The sequence below is a fragment of the Peromyscus maniculatus genome, chromosome 7 (assembly GCF_049852395.1).
Source record: "Peromyscus maniculatus bairdii isolate BWxNUB_F1_BW_parent chromosome 7, HU_Pman_BW_mat_3.1, whole genome shotgun sequence".
Classification (NCBI taxonomy): domain Eukaryota; kingdom Metazoa; phylum Chordata; class Mammalia; order Rodentia; family Cricetidae; genus Peromyscus; species Peromyscus maniculatus.
The window spans coordinates 11,386,074-11,405,084 of NC_134858.1; the positions used below are offsets into that span (position 1 = coordinate 11,386,074).

At 50.0% G+C, this 19,011-nt stretch overlaps 1 protein-coding gene and 1 pseudogene across 1 annotated transcript; one reads left to right on the forward strand and one right to left on the reverse strand.

The window, feature by feature from the left end:
* Positions 1-2,286: 2,286 nt before the first annotated feature.
* LOC102914262 (small ribosomal subunit protein uS14 pseudogene) lies at positions 2,287-2,575 on the reverse strand (annotated as a pseudogene).
* Positions 2,576-5,840: 3,265 nt separating this feature from the next.
* Positions 5,841-18,481, forward strand: Gpr83 (G protein-coupled receptor 83). Its single transcript, XM_006990523.4, has 4 exons — positions 5,841-6,724; positions 10,775-10,900; positions 12,987-13,120; positions 15,883-18,481. Exons 1-4 carry the CDS (start codon positions 6,341-6,343, stop codon positions 16,505-16,507), a joined length of 1,269 nt encoding a protein of 422 aa, XP_006990585.1. The 5' UTR covers positions 5,841-6,340; the 3' UTR covers positions 16,508-18,481.
* Positions 18,482-19,011: the final 530 nt, after the last annotated feature.

Consider the following 19,011-nt stretch of genomic DNA (forward strand, 5'->3'; position numbering starts at 1 on the left):
TGTGGATGCAAACCCCTTACGCCACTTGGCTGATTAGTTTGATGTGAGTTGGCTCAACACTCATGCCACCATTTATAAAACTTACATGTAAAAATGGAAAGTGGGCTTGTGAGATGGCTGAGTGTGTAAAGGTGACGGTCGTGCAACCCTGGTGACTTGAGTTCTATCCCCATGACCCAAGTAAAGGTGGAAGGATGGAACCAAGTCTTCAGGGTTGTCCTTTGGCCTGTACACACATGCCTGAACACCCCCCCACACACATGCATCATTCATACATCCACAACACACATGCCATGGCACCCTGAACGCCCACCCACACACATGCATCATTCATTCATACATCCACAACACACATGCCATGGCACCTTGAACACCCCCCCCCACACACACACACATCATTCATACATCCCTAACACACATACCATGGCACCCTGAACACCACCCTCATGCACACACATGCACATGCAAGCATCATTCATACATCCACAAAATCTTCTCTATATATTAATATATTACAAATTAGTGCTGAGTGTGAGGGCACACATGTGTAATTCTAACACTCAGGAGGCAGAGGTAGAAGCATCACCACACATGTGGGACCGGTCTGTTCTGTGGAGCAAGCTCTGTGCCAACTGAGATTGCAGAGTGAGTGAGACTCACCCAAGGTGGAATGTGTTAACCATGTCCAGTTCAATTTGGATGCACGAACTGTAGGCAGGCCTTGGGTATAGCTCCTTTTCTGCACGCTAAGCATCCTCTTATACTCTGGCTCCAGTGTCTTGCTTGGCCTCTCCATGGGCTTATTTAACGTTTTTGCATGTCTTTGAGCATTTCTCCAGTAGTATTTGGTATTTCAGGCGTATTTGATTCCTTTGCAGGAATGTGGTCACCTGTGATGGGTAATCGTGATTGTCAGCTTGACCGGATTGAAAGATGCCGAGGGAATTAATAACATACACTTGTGAGTGTGTCTGTGGAGGCATTTCTGGAGAGGCCTGAAATGCTGCGCAGCTGCTGGGGAAAGGCCTACCATGCATGTCGGCGAGCCATTCTTTAGGCGGGGCGACCCAGTTGGATAAAGCGGAAGAGGCTCTCAGGCAGCAGGCGCACGCCCCACTCTTCCTGAGTAGCTGTGCCTGGTCCACTGCCGTCACCAGGGACAGCACACTGCAGCTTCTTCAGCCTTCCACTGCAGACTCCAAACAGCACCTTTGGCTTCATGCTGAGCTGGGTCACTGTTTCCCACATCTGGAGGCTTCCTGCTTCTGAACTAAGCAGCTCTCCAGGTTCTTTGCTTCACCCAGCAAACTGGCTAGCCTCCAACTGTGTGAGCCAAAACAGTAAATCCCCTGTAGTGGTTTGAATGTGAATGGCTCCTATAGACTCATATATTTGAATAATTAGTCTCCGGTTGGTAGAACTGTTTGGGAAGAAATAGGTGTGGCCTTGGAAGAGGTGTATCATTGGGAGCAGGCTTTGAGAGCTCTAGACCCAGACCCACAGGCAGAAGGAAGAGAGAGCCACTGGGCCTGGCATGGGCATTTAAAAACCTAAAGCTGCCCTCAATGACACACTTCCTCCAACAAGACTACACCTACTCCAACAAGGCCACACCTCCTAATACCTCTCAAGTAGTGACTAATCATTCAAGTATATGAACTTGGTGGCCATTCTTATTCAAACCATCACATTCCACTCCCTGGCCCCCAAAGGCTTGTAGCCATAACATAATGCAACAATACATTCAGTCCAACTTCAAAAGTCCCCATAGTCTATAACCATCTCAACATTGTTTAAAAGTCTGAAGTCCAATGTCTCTTCTGAGGCTTATAGTAATGTCTTAACTGTAACCCCCTGTAAAATCAAAATAAAAAAGCAGATCAAATACTTCCAACACACAGTAGCATAGAATACACATTACCATTCCAAAAGGGAGGAAAGGGAGCATAGTGAGGAAATACCGGACCAAAGCAAGACTGAAAACCAGCAGGGCAAACTCAGAACTCGGCACTTCATGTCCGATATCAAAGAGATCTTCAGATCTCCAACTCCTTTCAGCTTTGTTGACTGCAAAGCACTTCTCTCTCTTGGTCTGGTTCTGCTCCCTGTTAGCAGCTCTCCTCAGCAGGTAGCCCAGCTCTCACTTCTCCAACATCTGGGGTCTCCACCATCATCCAGGCTTCACTGTCACAGCTTCATGCAGGGACACCCCTGACACACGCCTGGCCTCGGTAGCTTTCCTTAGCCTCAAAGGGAGATTCCACAGTCCCTTTATTGTATCCTTGATTCTTTTTTTTTTTTTTTTTGAAGGTCTTCATTTTTATTCTTTATGTACAAAGACTAGCATGATCTGTTTCATGGTGGAGAGTCTTGAATAATCCATTCAAGGTCGCTTAGTCCAACTTAATGAAGCCGATGTCCTTCGCGTACTGGCGGAAACACTGGCGGCACATGTTCAGGCCGTATTTCCGGATCAGACCGTGGCGGTTAGAGCAGACGTGGCAAGAGCGAGAACCCTGGCCAAACTTGCGCGAGTGACTCCAGAAGAGCTGCTGGTGACCCATCTTGCCTGCGGACGGCCAGGGAGGAGAAAGGCGCGCGCGCGCTCTTCAAGCTTCCTGGAGCCACACGCTACCCAGAATTGTATCCTTGATTCTTAAGCCAGAACCACGTGGCTGAAGCTGCCAAGTTCTGCTCCTTGCTGGGGCTGGAACATGGCCCCTCCTTGAATTACGTCTGCATAAGCTTTCTGTTGTTAATCATTTCCTTCAGTGCTTAAGTTTTTCTTTAATTCCTTTTCTCAAGTAGTGCTGCTCTCTGATGACCAGGCCGTCAAATACGAGTGCATCGGGGCATTCTTACTCCAACTTGCCACAATGTGATTCTCAGAAAACTCGTTGTTTTATTTATTTATTTATTTATTTATTTATTTATTTATTTATTTATTTATTTGCTCTTTTCACTTACTGAATGTTTATTTATTGTTATAATTTAGAAACACCTCTTTGAACCTTTGTGTGGTATCCTCTAAATTTTTGTCTTACAAAGTGATGGACTATGATTCTTCAAGATCACTTAAAAAACCCTAGACTCTGCACTTGGGCGTGTTTGCTTGTGTAATTATGACTAGAGATGTAGAAGTCTAAGAACCACTTTCACATTCTGACTGCATATATGCACATCCTCAACTTTCTCCGTTCAGAATGCACAAAAGGAGTTGGCTCCTTTGCTAAGAATAGCTCCTGTCTCCCCATCGGCTCAGTGTGATGGAAACTTACAGACTAACAAAGAAGCCTCTGAAGAAAGATGGACTAGCTCAGCCTTGGTGTGGGGTTAGGCGAAGGGATGCTCTCGCTTTGTCAAAGGTCAGGTAGTTGCACAAGTCAGGGTGAACTGTGTTGCTATGCTAGGGATGGTGGAGTGCTCAGAGGTCCAGCCTAGCTGTGTGCAGGAGGAGGAAACGGTTTGGACTACATGCCTCCTCTTGGGCATGCTCAGTAGATCCTTTCTCCCTAGAGCACAACAGTGCAGCTTCAATCCCCCAGCACCAGAACTGACTACCCAGGGGCCTTCTGCTTCTCACACCCACTTTGGCTAAGTAACTGTTACTTACTCTGTCTGATGCTTTCTTTCCCTTAGGATCAGTCCCACAACCCCCCTGTTCTAACCCTGAGGAACCTGTAGGACCTGTCAGGTCCATCTGCAGGACTGGGGGATTCCCCTCCTCTCACGGTCCTGCTCCCAAGTGTAGCGGCTTAAAAGATGAATGCAATGTGAAAATGAGAATATTTTCTGGAACTTGCTGATAAAATAATGGAGAAATGTGGACTAAAACTCCAGGGAGGCTTGAGATCAAAGGAGGATCCTTTAGTGTTTTTTTTTTAAATCTTTACTATTTTTCTTTAAAGATTTATTTGTCCATTTTATGTTTATGAATGCTCTATCCGCATGTACTTTTTTTGGGGGGGGAGGGGTTTGAGACAGGGTTTTCTGTGTAGTTTTGGTGCTTGTCCTGGATCTCACTCTGTAGACCAGGCTGGCCTCAAGCTCACGGAGATCCGCCTGGCTCTGCCTCCTGAGTGTTGAGAATAAAGGTGTGGGCCACCACCGCCCGGCCTGTACAATTTTATGCCAGGAGAGGGCATCAGATCCCACTATAGATGGCTGTGAGCCACCTTGTGGTTGCTGGGAATTGAACTCGTGATCTCTGGAAGAGCAGCCAGTGCTCTTAACCGAGCCATCTCTCCAGCCTCACCCTCTTTATGGTTTTTATGTTGGACTTACAGCAACCAAACTGAAAATGGGACAGTCATCCTGATTCCTCCCTCCAGTCTGCCGTCCTTTCACCCCTGCCGGCACCTTGAGGGCCAGATGACAGCTGCACTCCTCGGTCACTTGAACAGCCTCCACACTTGTTCTAAGTCACAGCCTTGCACCCACCCACCCACGTGCTGAAGTAAGTGCCCTTTCCAAAATGCAGATCAGATCATGTCGAGCTCAAGATTCATTGCTCTCACTCTCAGGAAATGGTTCCTATCCTTAGCGCACCCTTAAGTTTGGGTCCCTGCCCTCTCTTCCACACGTCTGCAGTTCCACCTTGTATCACACTACTGCTCTCCTCCAAACTCTCTCCTACCCACTTTCCTCTGCCATGACTTGTCTCCTAAAGGACTGGGCTAAGTGTCACTCAGCATGGAAAGACTTCCCTGACTCTTTCCAACCCAGATAAGTGCATCTTGTATTTTGTAAATGGTGACATTTAATAGACCCATTTCAAATTGCTTATTAGCAAGAGAGTTTGGCCTCTGTCCCTGGAGCTACAGAAAGTGCACAGGGTAACGCCCACGGTTCCAGGAGAAGGTCCATGACTGAAGCCTTGATGGAAGGGGCTGGCTTTTCAGGGTTTGAGTGAGACAAAATGCATGCTTTCGTGGGTCCAAGTGACCCAAGGGCACCTGTGTTGGAGACGTTTGTATTCCAGTCCCAGCCTGAGGATTGCTCACCGGAGCCAGCTGACACACTGGAAAATCTCCAGGGGCTTAACTGGCAGAATGAGGAGTTGAGGACTGTCTGTCAAGATTAGGTAGATACACAAGCAGAAAGGGGCCTAGAGGCCCTGGAGAGCCGTGAGGGACGAGAGAGCAAATCAAAGTACGGATGATGTGCAAGTGGGAAGAACTATTTTGCCAGAGGAAGGGGACCGGAAAGAGGGGTGATGGGAAGCCAGGAGGAGGGTGAGCAAGAATGAAGTGTGATATATATGCGTGAGAGTCTCATGATGAAACCCCCCACTCTGTGTGCTAACTATAATTTTTAACAAAATTTAAAAAGTCTGACAGGAGAAGTGGGTGGGTGGTTGAGAGGCAGCTTCCCTTTTAGGGCAGCTTCCCAACCTCTATGGCAGCAAAGCTACTGTTTGCAGAGGAGTGGACACAGAGCCCACTGTGTGTTATTTCTTCCGTTTCTTGGATGTGTCAAGAAGTGTTTGAAGTTTCCTTTAAAGACATCAGTACCCATGTCACATTCCCAAGGGCTGTCAGTGAAACATAGGCCTTGACGAAGCCCTCCAGTGTGTCTAAGGGCTAGCTAGGGAGGAACTATTCCAGGTCTATTTCAGGATTTGCCACATCCCAGGATCCACTTGGATCAGGAGCCACCTCAGTATTGGGGGTGTGCCAAGGCTACAGTTCAGATGGAAACCAAGGTGGTGGATCCTCTGGACTGCACAAACCCAGCCTTGCAGTGTGACCTCACATAGTCCCCAAGGCTGCTTACACCTGTTCCCTGGCTTGCTGTATAGAAAGCTGGTGAGCGGGAGGGAGGGGGCGGCCCGAGTCCGGACTGCAGTGCTGGGGGGCCGGTGCAGGCTGCGCTGGGGACTGCGGTGCGGCAAGCGCAAGCGGAGAGAGGGGCAGCCGGAGCCGAGCGCGTCACGGGAAACGGAGAGACGCTGCACAGCCCTATAGGCGGAGGCGCTCTGGCCGCTGCAGGAGCAGAGGTATAAAAGTGCTGCGAGACACGGGCGAGCGCCACGAGGGCTGGGGTGACAGAGACGGGTGGCAGTCCGCACGATCCCGAGTCCCTCTGCGTCCCGGAGTTCCCTCTGCGGTCCCGACTTCCCGCAGATCTCCGTTGCCTCTCCAGCCGGGACCCGGGACCCGGCGTGGTCCAGGTTCCTCAGAGATCGGGGCTTCCTCTGTGCTCCGCGCCCCTCGCGTCCTGGTTCCTTCTGCCTTGCGGAGCCCTGTAGCCCGGTGCGTTGAGTGCCCCGCGCCCAGCCTTCACGCACCGAGCCCGGTGGGGAGTCTGACCCTTGCGCCCAGAGCCGCAGTGGCTGGGCATGACGGTCCCTCCTGTCCTGCTGTTCTTTCTCCTGTCCTCAGTGCGAGGCACTGAGCAGCCGCAGGTCGGCACTGAGCATCCCAGCATGGAGGCATCCCTGACCGGGCCCAATGCCTCGCACTTCTGGACCAACTACACTTTCTCCGACTGGCAGAACTTCGTGGGCAGGAGACGCTACGGGGCCGAGTCCCAGAACCCCACGGTGAAAGCCCTGCTCATCGTGGCCTACTCTTTCATCATCATCTTCTCGCTCTTTGGCAATGTCCTAGTCTGTCATGTCATCTTCAAGAACCAGCGCATGCACTCCGCCACCAGCCTCTTCATCGTCAACCTGGCAGTGGCAGACATCATGATTACGTTGCTCAACACGCCCTTCACTTTGGTAAGGATAGGCCCTCCAGGGCTGCCTCTGTTTTCCTGAAGCATTGGGTCTATTCTCTCTCCCTCTCTCCTGTCATTCTGTCTCGTCCAGTCCTACCGTCCCCAGGCTCTCCACCCTCCTCCTTTTACCTCCTAGCCTCTGCCACCTCAGCCTTGGTCTTGTCTTCATGTCTTAATCTTTGCGCGTCTCTTCTCTCCTGTCACTCACCAATATTCCTTCCACCCCTGACGCCCCCCTCTTCTTTCTTTTCCCCCTTCCTTTCCAAGCCAGAGTTTCTGCAGTTGGTAGCACGGACTCACAGTCAAGTGTCTGCAGTTGGCTCTGAAGGATTGACCATTCACTGGTCACTGGCACTTGGAATGAGCAAACAGTAAACCTGGTCCCCGAAATTTTATCAGAGGTTATTAGGTCACTTCTTGTCCCTCAAGTCAGCCTGTGAAAAGCCTGCCTCCCACGCAATGGGTGCTGCTGGCTGGGTCATCAGAAGCAGCAAGTGTTGGTTGTTAATGGAGTCTGAAGCATCTTTCTCCATGCTGGTGGGTTAAGCTGTGTTCCCTTGGTGGCTTGACAGGGAGGCCCTGTGGGAGGCTTGTGCTGGGAGGGAATAACATGGAGGTGGCCTGGAGCCTGGGGCCTGGGACATTTGCACAGGGTAAGCAAGTGGCTCCCTCTCCAAGCCTCTGCTCTTCAGCATCACTGGCACTGCTTCTGTCCCTTAGTGATCAGGGAGCTGCTCATGGATGGTTTGAAACAGTGAGGGTGTGCCTGAGCATCCCAGTGACAGACAGCGCATCTCTATAGCAGAATCACATCCCTTTCAACGTACGGAATGAGTTGTTATTAGAGTCATTAGCCAAGCAGAATCAATCTCTCTCTCTCTCTCTCTCTCTCTCTCTCTCTCTCTCTCTCTCTCTCTCTCTCCATCTATCTATCTATCTATCTATCTATCTATCTGTAATCTATCTGTCCATCTAATCTACACAAATAATAGACAACGAAAAGATGAATAGATGGATTCTTGCAAGATCATTGGCTCATGTGATATCCTTCCAAATTTTCCATCTTCAAAGCATTCTCCTTCTCTCTCCCACTCTCTCTTATGAGAGCATATTCACATAATATGATGAGGAAACCAAGGCACAGCAGTCCAGTTCTTGTCCGAGGCCACCTGCAGACCAGGAGAACTGTGCCACTGCACTCAAGTCCACTGCTGTGTCCACTAAGCCACCAGTGGGAGTGGGGACTCATGACCCACGTTCTGATTCCACTGCTCTAAGACACCAACTGTCTTCAGCCTATACTGACCGATCGGTGGCCACTCGGCTTCTAGGCACCGACCAAGGACATAAGGGCTTCCCAATAATGCCCCTGTGCCTTCCTGATCCTTAGGAAAGCTGCATCTTGGCTCTCGTGGCTTCTCCCTGGGCTTCTCATCAGAGAAAGGACAAGCTGGGGTGGGTCTTGGATAAGAGCTGCAAGGCTCCAGGGCCTTGTCACTGCTGTTCAGGGGCAGGCTGCAGGGTCAGATATACGTAGACACAAGGGGACAAGAAGCAGTGACAACTGAGAGCTGAATGCCCCAGGGACCTCCTGTGAGAAGGGACTTTCTGCCCTTCCTACATGACAAACTAGAGCAGCCTGGCTTTGAACCTGACCCGTGGAACCTCCCAAGTCCAAGCTCCTTTAGAGCTTCCAGGGTGTCACCATGTGCACACAGGTGGTGAGTACTGGGAGAGGGGGTCTTCAAATCCCTCCACCTTCTCAGCACAGCTTTCCCACAGGGTGAGGCATTGCCTTTGCCTGCTTGGTGACAGTAACCTCCTCCTGGGCCCCTCTTCCAGCCACTGTCCTCACTGCAGTCATCACAAAGACTGGCTCTGCTCACCGAGATGATAACAAACACTTGCTGATGGTTCCCATGACAGAGACACGCAGACAGTGTAGCGGAGCCTGGAGGAGGCAGGCCTTCATTCTGACTCACCAGAGGGTCAAAGGAGACTTTGCAAAGGATGTGACATTTCAACAGTTCTGCAAGAGCCAGATCTCCTGGGTTGAGGTGAACGACCGGTACAGACAGGTACAGAGGGGGCAGGGAACACAGGAGAGGAGCCACTCAAGTTCACCTTGTGTTGAGAGGACACTGAGTGGCTGGGTGAAGGTGGAGAGGCAGAAACAAAAGGCACATCAGAGTGAGCCAAGGGAAGCTGAGGTGGGTCAGAAAGAGAGGCTGGACCAGGTGCGTCAGGCCTGGGACCTCCAGAAGCATCCGTGTCTGTCTGGTGAGTCTCACAGCCAGCAGCAGGGTTCTGCCCGATGTGTGGGAGCAAGATCAAGAGTGGGGGGGGGCTTCCTGGGAGGTAGCAAGGGGGTGGCCCGTCAGATTTAGGTTTGCTCACTTGCTGACTGTGGGTGGGAGGCAGAGGGGCTGTGGATGTCCTGCTCCGTAGCCTCAATGGCTCCTCCCAGCCACAGGACAAAGCCCTGGATTTTCTGTCTCCCTGTGGAGATGTAGCCAAACTTGACCCAACTTTCCTGTACACATGCCAGGCAAACACCCCACTCCACGTTTCCGAACAGCCCCTGATCCACAGTTGATGGACTTTATCCTGGTTTCCACATACATGAGTCCTTGCTCATCTTACACGTCCCCCGAGTAGTCGTGATGGCAGGTTAGATGCTAAGGTACTTGCTAATGAAGGCATGTTGTACCTACTCTACACCTGGTTTCTATCAGGCATGATTTTCATCACTGTATGTGAAAGTGTGAGCCTGCTTCACAGACGCAAAGGGTGAAGACTCAGAGCCCCCAGAGTGGCCATGATAAGCCATGCTGGGGAAAGCCTAGTCGCTAGACCTCAGCACAGCACCTGGAATATTTCTTTGCTAAGAGGGCTAAGAAGCCTCCTGAGAGGATGCTCCTCAGATACCAAATAGAGGCCTAACTGTGTATCAGTCAGGGCTGGTCCACCCTCTGATCTGTCTGTCACCTCCTGGTCCACTGAGGTGACATCAGGAAGTGGCAGACCCTCCACTGTAAATCCAAGTGGTGAGGAATTCCTGTCCAGCTGAACTGCCTCCTCTGTCTCTGCTGTCAATCTCTCCCTTTGCCCACCCCACCCCCACCTGGTGACCCATTTGCCCTGTATCTGACCCTCTGTTGGGCATGCTCTACATTCAGTCCCCTCCTGGATCAGACATGCCTTGGTCAGAATTGATGCTCCATCTCTCCTGGGCACAGACATTCCTCACAGGAGCTGCCCCAGGCCTGAGTGAGCATACAGCTTTGCATGCTGCTGAAGGGGGACCTTGTCCCCACCCCACCCCCAGGGTCCCATTTCTCTCCACCCTAACCTTCACCTTTCCAGGTGTCTCAAGATGGGCATAGACATGGGGCTGGGGTGTAGCTCAGTGGTGGATTGCTTGCACGCTGTGTGTGGCTCTGAGTTGGAGCACTTACACACACACACACACACACACACACACACACACACACACACACACACACCTTCTAAGCACAGTCGACTCGGTATATTGTGACTTTTTGGAGATGTTTCCCCATTAGGCTGGGTTCCATTCAGCCAAGAATTTTATTACACTTAAAAATGTCAGCTTCCACTTTTTAATAATCACCTTCTAACAATTTGCTGGGCAATTTCTCCCATCTTTACAGATTTCATAATAAGCCTTTCAGGTAAGGATTTTGAAACCATTTTCTGCAAATGGGAAAACTGAGGTTATCGGAGTTTATTGCCAAGGCCGCAGAGCAATGAGTGGTGGGGGAAAGGCCAGCCCCCAGAGCCCATGTTCTTCCCAAGCTCTTCTGACTCCTGAGGGCCAGGGCCATCTTGGGGGTTTGGTGAACTCGATGAGCACGAGTGGGTTAGGCTGGGGAGAGCCGTGTGGTCCGTGCTTTGGCACAGTAGCTGCAAGATTCCTTGGCTGGGAGAGCTGAGAGGCTTCCTGAAGAGATGCTCTGCAGAGACCACTGAGAGGTGGAACTGGGTATCAGTCAAGGCCTGTCCACCCCTGACGCCTGTATTCTACCCACAGGTCCGCTTTGTGAACAGCACCTGGGTGTTTGGGAAGGGCATGTGCCACGTCAGCCGCTTTGCCCAGTACTGTTCTCTACATGTCTCAGCACTGACACTGACAGCCATTGCTGTGGATCGGCATCAGGTGAGGGCCTACCCTGGACCATCCTCCCCCCTCCGGCTGTGCCTGCCTGGCGCGTGTAGGGAATACTCTCAAGACTCATTCAACCCAGCTGTCAGTGTATACACTTGGCTCCTTATGATCAGTTCTGGCGAGGACATGAGGGATGTTAAACTGGTAGTTGCAAAGGTTATTTCCACTTTGTTGTTGGGAGTGAAGACTCACTGCTGGCATTTCCCACCTCTAAATTTAATGAATTTTTTTTTGGTGATAGAAAGTCAAACCCAGAAAATCACAGATGAAAAGGAAGAAGCAAATAACTACAGGTCGGAGAAGGCTGTCAAGTGGGAGAAGGAGATGCTCTGGCCCAGATTGTGGGAGGAGCAGAAGCCTGGGTGTCCCAGTACCAGGAGCAAGTAGGGTGTGGTAGCACTGGAGTGAGTATATTGGCTAGTGCCCCATGGTGTGAGGCACTCAAAGAGGACCCAAGAACATTCATTGTGAAAGAGGCCATCTCTGGGCCAGGTACATTGCACTTACCAACTCCATGACCCATGAGCACATTGTTGATTATCCAGTGATTCTCAGCCTTACTAATGCTGTGACCTTTTAATACAGTTCCTCATTTGTGATGACCCACAACCATAAAATTATTTCCATTTCTTCTCCTTCTCATTCCTCCTCCTCCTTCTCCAGAGACAGGGTTTCCCTGTGTAGTCCTGGCTGTTCTAGAACTCACTCTAAACCTAGCTGGCCTTGAACTCACAGAGATCTGCCTGCCTTTGTCTCCCTAGTGTGTACTGGGACTAAAGGTCTGTGACACCACTACTCTGCTCATGCTACTTAATTTTGTTACCGAGTGGTGTTTCAGTTCCTGTCATGACCCACAGGTTGAGGACTGCTGGATTAGACCATGTTAAATCAGGAAACAGGTTCAGAAATGTACCACACATAGCTTTCCCATGACCATGTGAACAACTAAAATGAGGACCAACATCTGTCTGGCTCCAAGACATGGTCTGACTACTAGTCTATCCTGCTCTGTGATGATTTAAGCAGACCCACAAGGTAAGTATTCTCAGGACAAAGAGAACCAAGGTTTGCTCTGAGATGACCCGAGAAGCATTAATGGCCAACAGAGAAATGGCTTCAAAGACTCATACTTCAAAGCATCATCCAGTGTGAGGAATGATTTTCTAGTAGAAATAAATGGTCCAAGTGGACAGAGCTGCCTAGGACACAGTGTCTCATGTCACCAGTCACATCTAAGTGCATCTGGATGACAACTTGATAAGGATATTCTTGAAAGAGTTTGCCCATCAGACGAGGAATGGACTGCCCAAATTTGAGATCTCTCTAGTTCCAAAATGCCATGATCGTGTTAGAATCAGGTCTTCATAGATTGCAGGTGCATCAAAGCAAGCTGAGAGAAGTCTGCACACAGCTATTCCTTATCCCTGGCCAACCTTCAGTAATTCAGTCAGAGCTCTTGCATACCTTTGCCACAGGACCCAGCCTCACAAATGAAAATGCTTTCAACTTCCATCTTTATTTAAGCTTCTTAGAGAGTTGATTGGCTGGCACAGTGTCAATTCTAAGATGCATTTTGGCCCCACCCCTGGGGTACTGGCTTCCTTTTAAGTGCATGGAAGCCAGTCTGTGTTGGGATTTAGTGGTGGCATCAAATCAGCTTTCCGCAGTGGGTGACAAGAAATTGCTTCCTGTGGTCAGAACCTTAGATAGCACCCGGGTTCTGGAGCCACTGAAAGATGGGTCAGATCTCCAGGAGGTGGGCTGAGCCCGGGGCTCTTCTCCCAACCTTGTACCCTCCTCCCTGCCCCCTGCTCTTCTCACTCACAAGAGGCCCTGGGACCGCCAGGAGCCACGGAGTCCACGCGAAGCCCTCTTCCCATCCCTGGAGTTGAGCTGTGGTGAGAGGGACCTCCCTTCAATGCCTCAGCTTCCTGGTGCAGCCCAGGGGCTGCCAAGGAATGGAAAGGGTGCTCAACCTTCGGTCAATAAGACCTGCCTTAGTTGACCCGTGAGCCTTGCTGCCTGCCCTTTTTTCTGCCTCCAGCTCGAGCGGGGACGCCTTTCACTTGTTTCCTAGGTCATCATGCACCCCTTGAAGCCTCGGATCTCCATCACCAAGGGCGTCATCTATATTGCTGTTATCTGGGTCATGGCCACCTTCTTCTCGCTGCCGCATGCCATCTGCCAGAAACTGTTTACCTTCAAGTACAGGTGAGACATGTTCTGGGGAGCAGCGGGGGACACGGGGAGATTGTACCATGCTGGTCTTCTCCAATGGACCTGGACCACAATCAAAGGGACCCGACTGGAGCCCCCTGATATGACTCTTCCTGTTAGGTGTACCTGCCTCACTGAGTTGTTCTTACAGCTCCCAGCCCATGCCTAGTCTCTGTATTGTGCACCACCCCCCCTTTCTTAACTTTAGCTCTGCCTTACTCTCCAGGCTGTTGGCAAGGACAAGGAAGTTGTTATCAGTTCTGCCACCAGGAGGCGTGTGCTCATACAGACCGAGATGTGTCTCCACTCTGCCTTGCTTTAAATGAGCAAGATTCCAAGTCTTGTAGAACTTAGAATCAAAATAAACATGAGTATATGCTGCTGAGGCAGGATTCTGAGACAGGCGTCTCTGCCAATACCCAGTTTGGTCCTTAACATATACTCTCACCAAACGATAAACTCCTTCTTTCAAATGCTCAGTTTAAGAAACTACAATCTACTTCATTATAGCCTGTCTCCATGCAGACTGAATGGAAGGAAGAGCTTGTTCATTCTGAAATTTGAGATCTCTCTGAGTTGAACACCTGACTCACTGCCTCCACATCATCACAGACCTGCAGTTCATGTGTCCACGTCATCACAGACCTACAGTTCATGTGTCCACATCATCACAGACCTGCAGTTCATGTGTCCACATCATCACAGACCTACAGTTCATGTGTCCACATCACAGACCTGCAGTTCATGTGTCCACATCACAGACCTGCAGTTCATGTGTCCACATCACAGACTTGCAGTTCCTGTGTCCACATCATCACAGACCTGCAGTTCATGTGTCCACATCATCACAGACCTGCAGTTCCTGTGTCCACATCATCACAGACCTGCAGTTCATGTGTCCACATCATCACAGACCTACAGTTCATGTGTCCACATCATCACAGACCTGCAGTTCATGTGTCCACATCATCACAGACCTGCAGCTCATGTGTCCACATCATCACAGACCTACAGTTCATGTGTCCACATCATCACAGACCTGCAGTTCATGTGTCCACATCATCACAGACCTGCAGCTCATGTGTCCACATCATCACAGACCTACAGTTCATGTGTCCACATCACAGACCTGCAGTTCATGTGTCCACATCACAGACCTGCAGTTCATGTGTCCACATCACAGACCTACAGTTCATGTGTTCACATCACAGACCTGCAGTTCATGTGTCCACATCATCACAGACCTGCAGTTCATGTGTCCACATCACAGACCTGCAGTTCATGTGTCCACATCACAGACCTGCAGTTCATGTGTTCACATCACAGACCTGCAGTTCATGTGTCCACATCACAGACCTGCAGTTCATGTGTCCACATCATCACAGACCTGCAGTTCATGTGTCCACATCATCACAGACCTACAGTTCATGTGTCCACATCACAGACCTGCAGTTCATGTGTCCACATCACAGACCTGCAGTTCATGTGTCCACATCATCACAGACCTGCAGTTCCTGTGTCCATATCATAGACCTGCAGTTCATGTGTCCACATCATCACAGACCTGCAGCTCATGTGTCCACATCATCACAGACCTACAGTTCATGTGTCCACATCATCACAGACCTGCAGCTCATGTGTCCACATCATCACAGACCTACAGTTCATGTGTCCACATCACAGACCTGCAGTTCATGTGTCCACATCACAGACCTGCAGTTCATGTGTCCACATCATCACAGACCTACAGTTCATGTGTCCACATCACAGACCTGCAGTTCATGTGTCCACATCATCACAGACCTGCAGTTCATGTGTCCACATCACAGACCTGCAGTTCATGTGTCCACATCACAGACCTGCAGTTCATATGTTCACATCACAGACCTGCAGTTCATGTGTCCACATCACAGACCTGCAGTTCATGTGTCCACATCATCACAGACCTACAGTTCATGTGTCCACATCACAGACCTGCAGTTCATGTGTCCACATCACAGACCTGCAGTTCCTGTGTCCACATCATCACAGACCTGCAGTTCCTGTGTCCACATCACAGACCTGCAGTTCATGTGTCCACATCATCACAGACCTGCAGTTCATGTGTCCACATCATCACAGACCTGCAGTTCATGTGTTCACATCACAGACCTGCAGTTCATATGCATGGACCGTGAACAAAGCAGGAGCTTTGAGTGGTTTCAGTTAGTTCCCTGTGAATCAAATCCTTCCCTTCTTCTATTTCTTTTCTAGAATGTGTAAAAAGTTAATAAGCCACAGACACAGCTAGAGACATGTTTACTTTACCATGTATTTTCCCTACCTTTCATCTGTTTTAATGATTTGTCAGTTTCTCTTTGGGTTGAGAGCTGAGTACAAAGAGGACTCTAAGATTTCCCCAAGAAAGTGCTCGTTTTCTGAGCAGGAACACTGCTGTTTCATTCCTTCATTGATTCATTGATTCATTATTCATTGATTCATTGCATGAATACCTGTGGGGCGCACTGGGTGCAGAGAATGATGTCAAATGCAGGGGGCACAGGGTCTGGAGTCTTCCCACCCTCTGTAAAATACCCTACCTTGTGGGGAGACTGAAGCATGATGGGATGATTAGGCCACAGTGTCAAAAGGCCATAACAGATGTGCCTAAGCCTGGGGTAGGGAGGCCAGCATTCCTCGGTAGGAAGTGGTAATACTGACTTCCTCACTCATAGTCTGCCTTGTCCCCATCTTTTTTTCCCTGCCTTTTGGTCCAGTGAGGACATTGTGCGATCCCTCTGCCTGCCGGACTTCCCAGAGCCGGCTGATCTCTTCTGGAAGTACCTGGACCTGGCCACCTTCATCCTGCTCTACCTCCTTCCACTCTTCATCATCTCCGTGGCCTATGCCCGTGTGGCCAAGAAGCTGTGGCTGTGCAACACCATTGGTGACGTGACCACGCAGCAGTACCTGGCCCTGCGACGCAAGAAGAAGACCACTGTGAAGATGCTGGTGCTTGTGGTGGTCCTCTTTGCTCTCTGCTGGTTCCCCCTCAACTGCTACGTCCTCCTTCTGTCCAGCAAGGCCATCCACACCAACAATGCCCTCTACTTTGCCTTCCACTGGTTTGCCATGAGCAGTACTTGCTACAACCCCTTCATCTACTGCTGGCTCAATGAGAACTTTAGAGTTGAGCTAAAGGCGTTACTGAGTATGTGCCACAGGCCACCCAAGCCTCAGGAAGACAGGCTGCCCTCCCCAATTCCTTCCTTCAGGGTGGCATGGACAGAGAAGAGCCATGGTCGGAGGGCTCCGCTAGCCAATCACTACCTGCCCTCTTCCCAGATCAAGTCTGGGAAGACAGATCTTTCTTCTGTGGAACCCATTGTGGTGATGAGTTAGGAGAAGCAGGAAGAGGTGGGGAAGGGCTCGCTCACAACCGGCTTAACGCTCACAGTGTTGGAAGGTCCCACAGAAGCAGGGAGATGCTTGAGTTCCTAGGAACCTGTCCAGCCTCCTTCCCCATCTGATGTGCAAACCATCTTGAAGATGCCACGAGGTGTTGTAATGATCGTTGAGCAAGATCTCTGAAAGCCGCCTCAGCTCCAACAGAGGTTGGCTCAGTCCACCACTTCGCTGCCCAGCACCTGCCACCTTGTCCTTTCTACTACTGAGCACCCGCAGGGGGACCCGAGTCATGCTATTGCTGGGCCTGACCCATGTGCCCAGAAAACAGCTTCACAAGTCAGGAAGAATGGACGCAAAGGCTTTCTAAAGTTATCAGACCAAGTGTAATCACAGATCTTCAATGGCAGTGGCCCTATCTGTGACCAGATAGGACCCATTTTGGTTTCTTAAAATAAAGAGACATTAATGAGTGTTACCATTTTCAAAAGTTCAGGAAAGTACAGAAATGAACTAAGATCACCCTGTTAGCTCATCAATTTGTAAAAATGCCTGTAATGTGCTCTGAATTTGTCTGTAACTTGGCCCTCTGTGTGCCTGCCTGTGCGTTTGTGGTTTTAAAATCCTAAACTACATGTGTCCACTTAGATTGTGATAATGAGCAAGAAACGGGGCACATCACAGTGCTACTGAACTCCTCCATGATGAACGGGGTCCCTCAGCACAGCTGAAGAGAAGAGAGGAGAGCAAGGTGAAGATTGACTCCTTCAAGAGGCAGTGGTGGGTGGGGCCCGGCCCTGTCCTAGGTTGCAGCCATCAAGATGAGCAGCACTGGCGAGCTGAGAGGTAGGATCCCTGCCCTCCAGCCCCCAGAAATGAGATGCGGTGAAGCACTGTTCTGTTTTCTCGGGCAATGAGGGAACTTGCTTTCCAATAAGCTGGAAATAATTGAGCTCAGACACCTCATCTGCCCAAGCTGTCTAGACAGGACATTTCTCTTTGTTGTCTGAAAGATGAAATTTTTTTCACACCAATTCCTGAAAGAAGATTCCCCTGTCAGCATCACCTGAAAAATTCATGTGTCGTTTTCGAAAACCTACAGGATTCTTGAAGCAACTTTGTCCCGTGAGGGCCCGTTTCTCAGAGAAACCGCGCTCCAGGAAGCCAGTGTTCTCGTCACTTTGCATGTGGTCTCAGTGGCTTCAGTATCACCCAGAGAGCGCTGTGTCCGGCGGGACAAAGAGGTTCTGGGCCCTCAGGTCCAGAGCAGCCTCTGTGGCTGCTGTGCTTGGTTCGGATTCCGTCTCGTCACAGAGAAGTCTCAGAGACAAACAGTCTTGGTGGGAAACTGAGGTCTGAGGGAGGAGAGGCTCCTCCAAGACTTATTTAGAACTCTCAGTTGCTAACTGAAGTACAGCTTGGTTACCTCTGCTTCCCTGTAATGCACGATGGAAGTTTCTTAGACTAGTCTATCCACAAGAATGCTAGAAAATTCCCAAGATTTAAAAAACAAAACAAAACAAAAACAAACAAACAAAAAACAGAACAGCAGAATTTTTTTTTTAGTGTCTTGGAGAGGGCAGAAGGAGATTTCTAAATATAAAGTGGGTTTGGGGGCCACATCTTCTGCATCTGTCTTGGTCTCTGTGATCTGAGCTGGTAGCTGTGAGTTACATTTTCCATGTGACCATAAAGAGTTTACTAGTCTGAGGACAGGCAGCAGGTTCTTACAGTGTGTCTTCCCCGGGGAATTGTGGGAAAAGCTCCAGTCACGCCCTCCTGAGGGCAGCTAGAGACATGCCATATCACAGAGTTAGGCCTCAGGTCCCATGGTACCTGTCTGCTCCCCGCCCTGGTCCCCTATATGCTTCCCAGCAAACGTGACTGGTAATTGTGAATGTGGTCCAACATGCTGTAAAGTGTGCTTTATTGTAAATCACTCTCTGCTCAGTAAAAGCTCTACTCTGTGTGCAGGCTGTACTTCTTGGAGTGGCGACCGTGTCCAGTCGGTAACCTTAAAAACAGGGGTTGGCGTGGGTTACAGGAAGAGCACATGGAGATTCTCAATGCAAAGGCCAGGACTTTAGCTTAGGAAGTCTGGGCACAGAGAAGGTGAAGAGAGGGTAGAGAGACCTCTGACTGTCAGGAGCTGCCATGTCCGCTTTGGTGGTGATACGTCTGTGCTGTTTGCTTGAACATCTGCCTCTGCTGATGGAGAGACTCACAGCTCCTACTGGAGGCTGCTCGACAGCCGTACACAGTGGACAGCCTCCCCTGGGTGTGCTGTGATCGATGCCATCCGAGGCCTGGATTTCCTCTGTAGAGAAATACCCTTATGCCATCCTATGCAACCGTTCAAGTCAGTTTTTAAGACAGATGTAAATGAAGGTGATCCAATGACTGAGAAGAAAATTTAAAAAGAAAAGCAAAAGATGATAGAGATGGAAACTCAGATTTGTAGAGGCTTCCTCGTGTAGTGGATGCCAGAGCCTTCAAGCTCA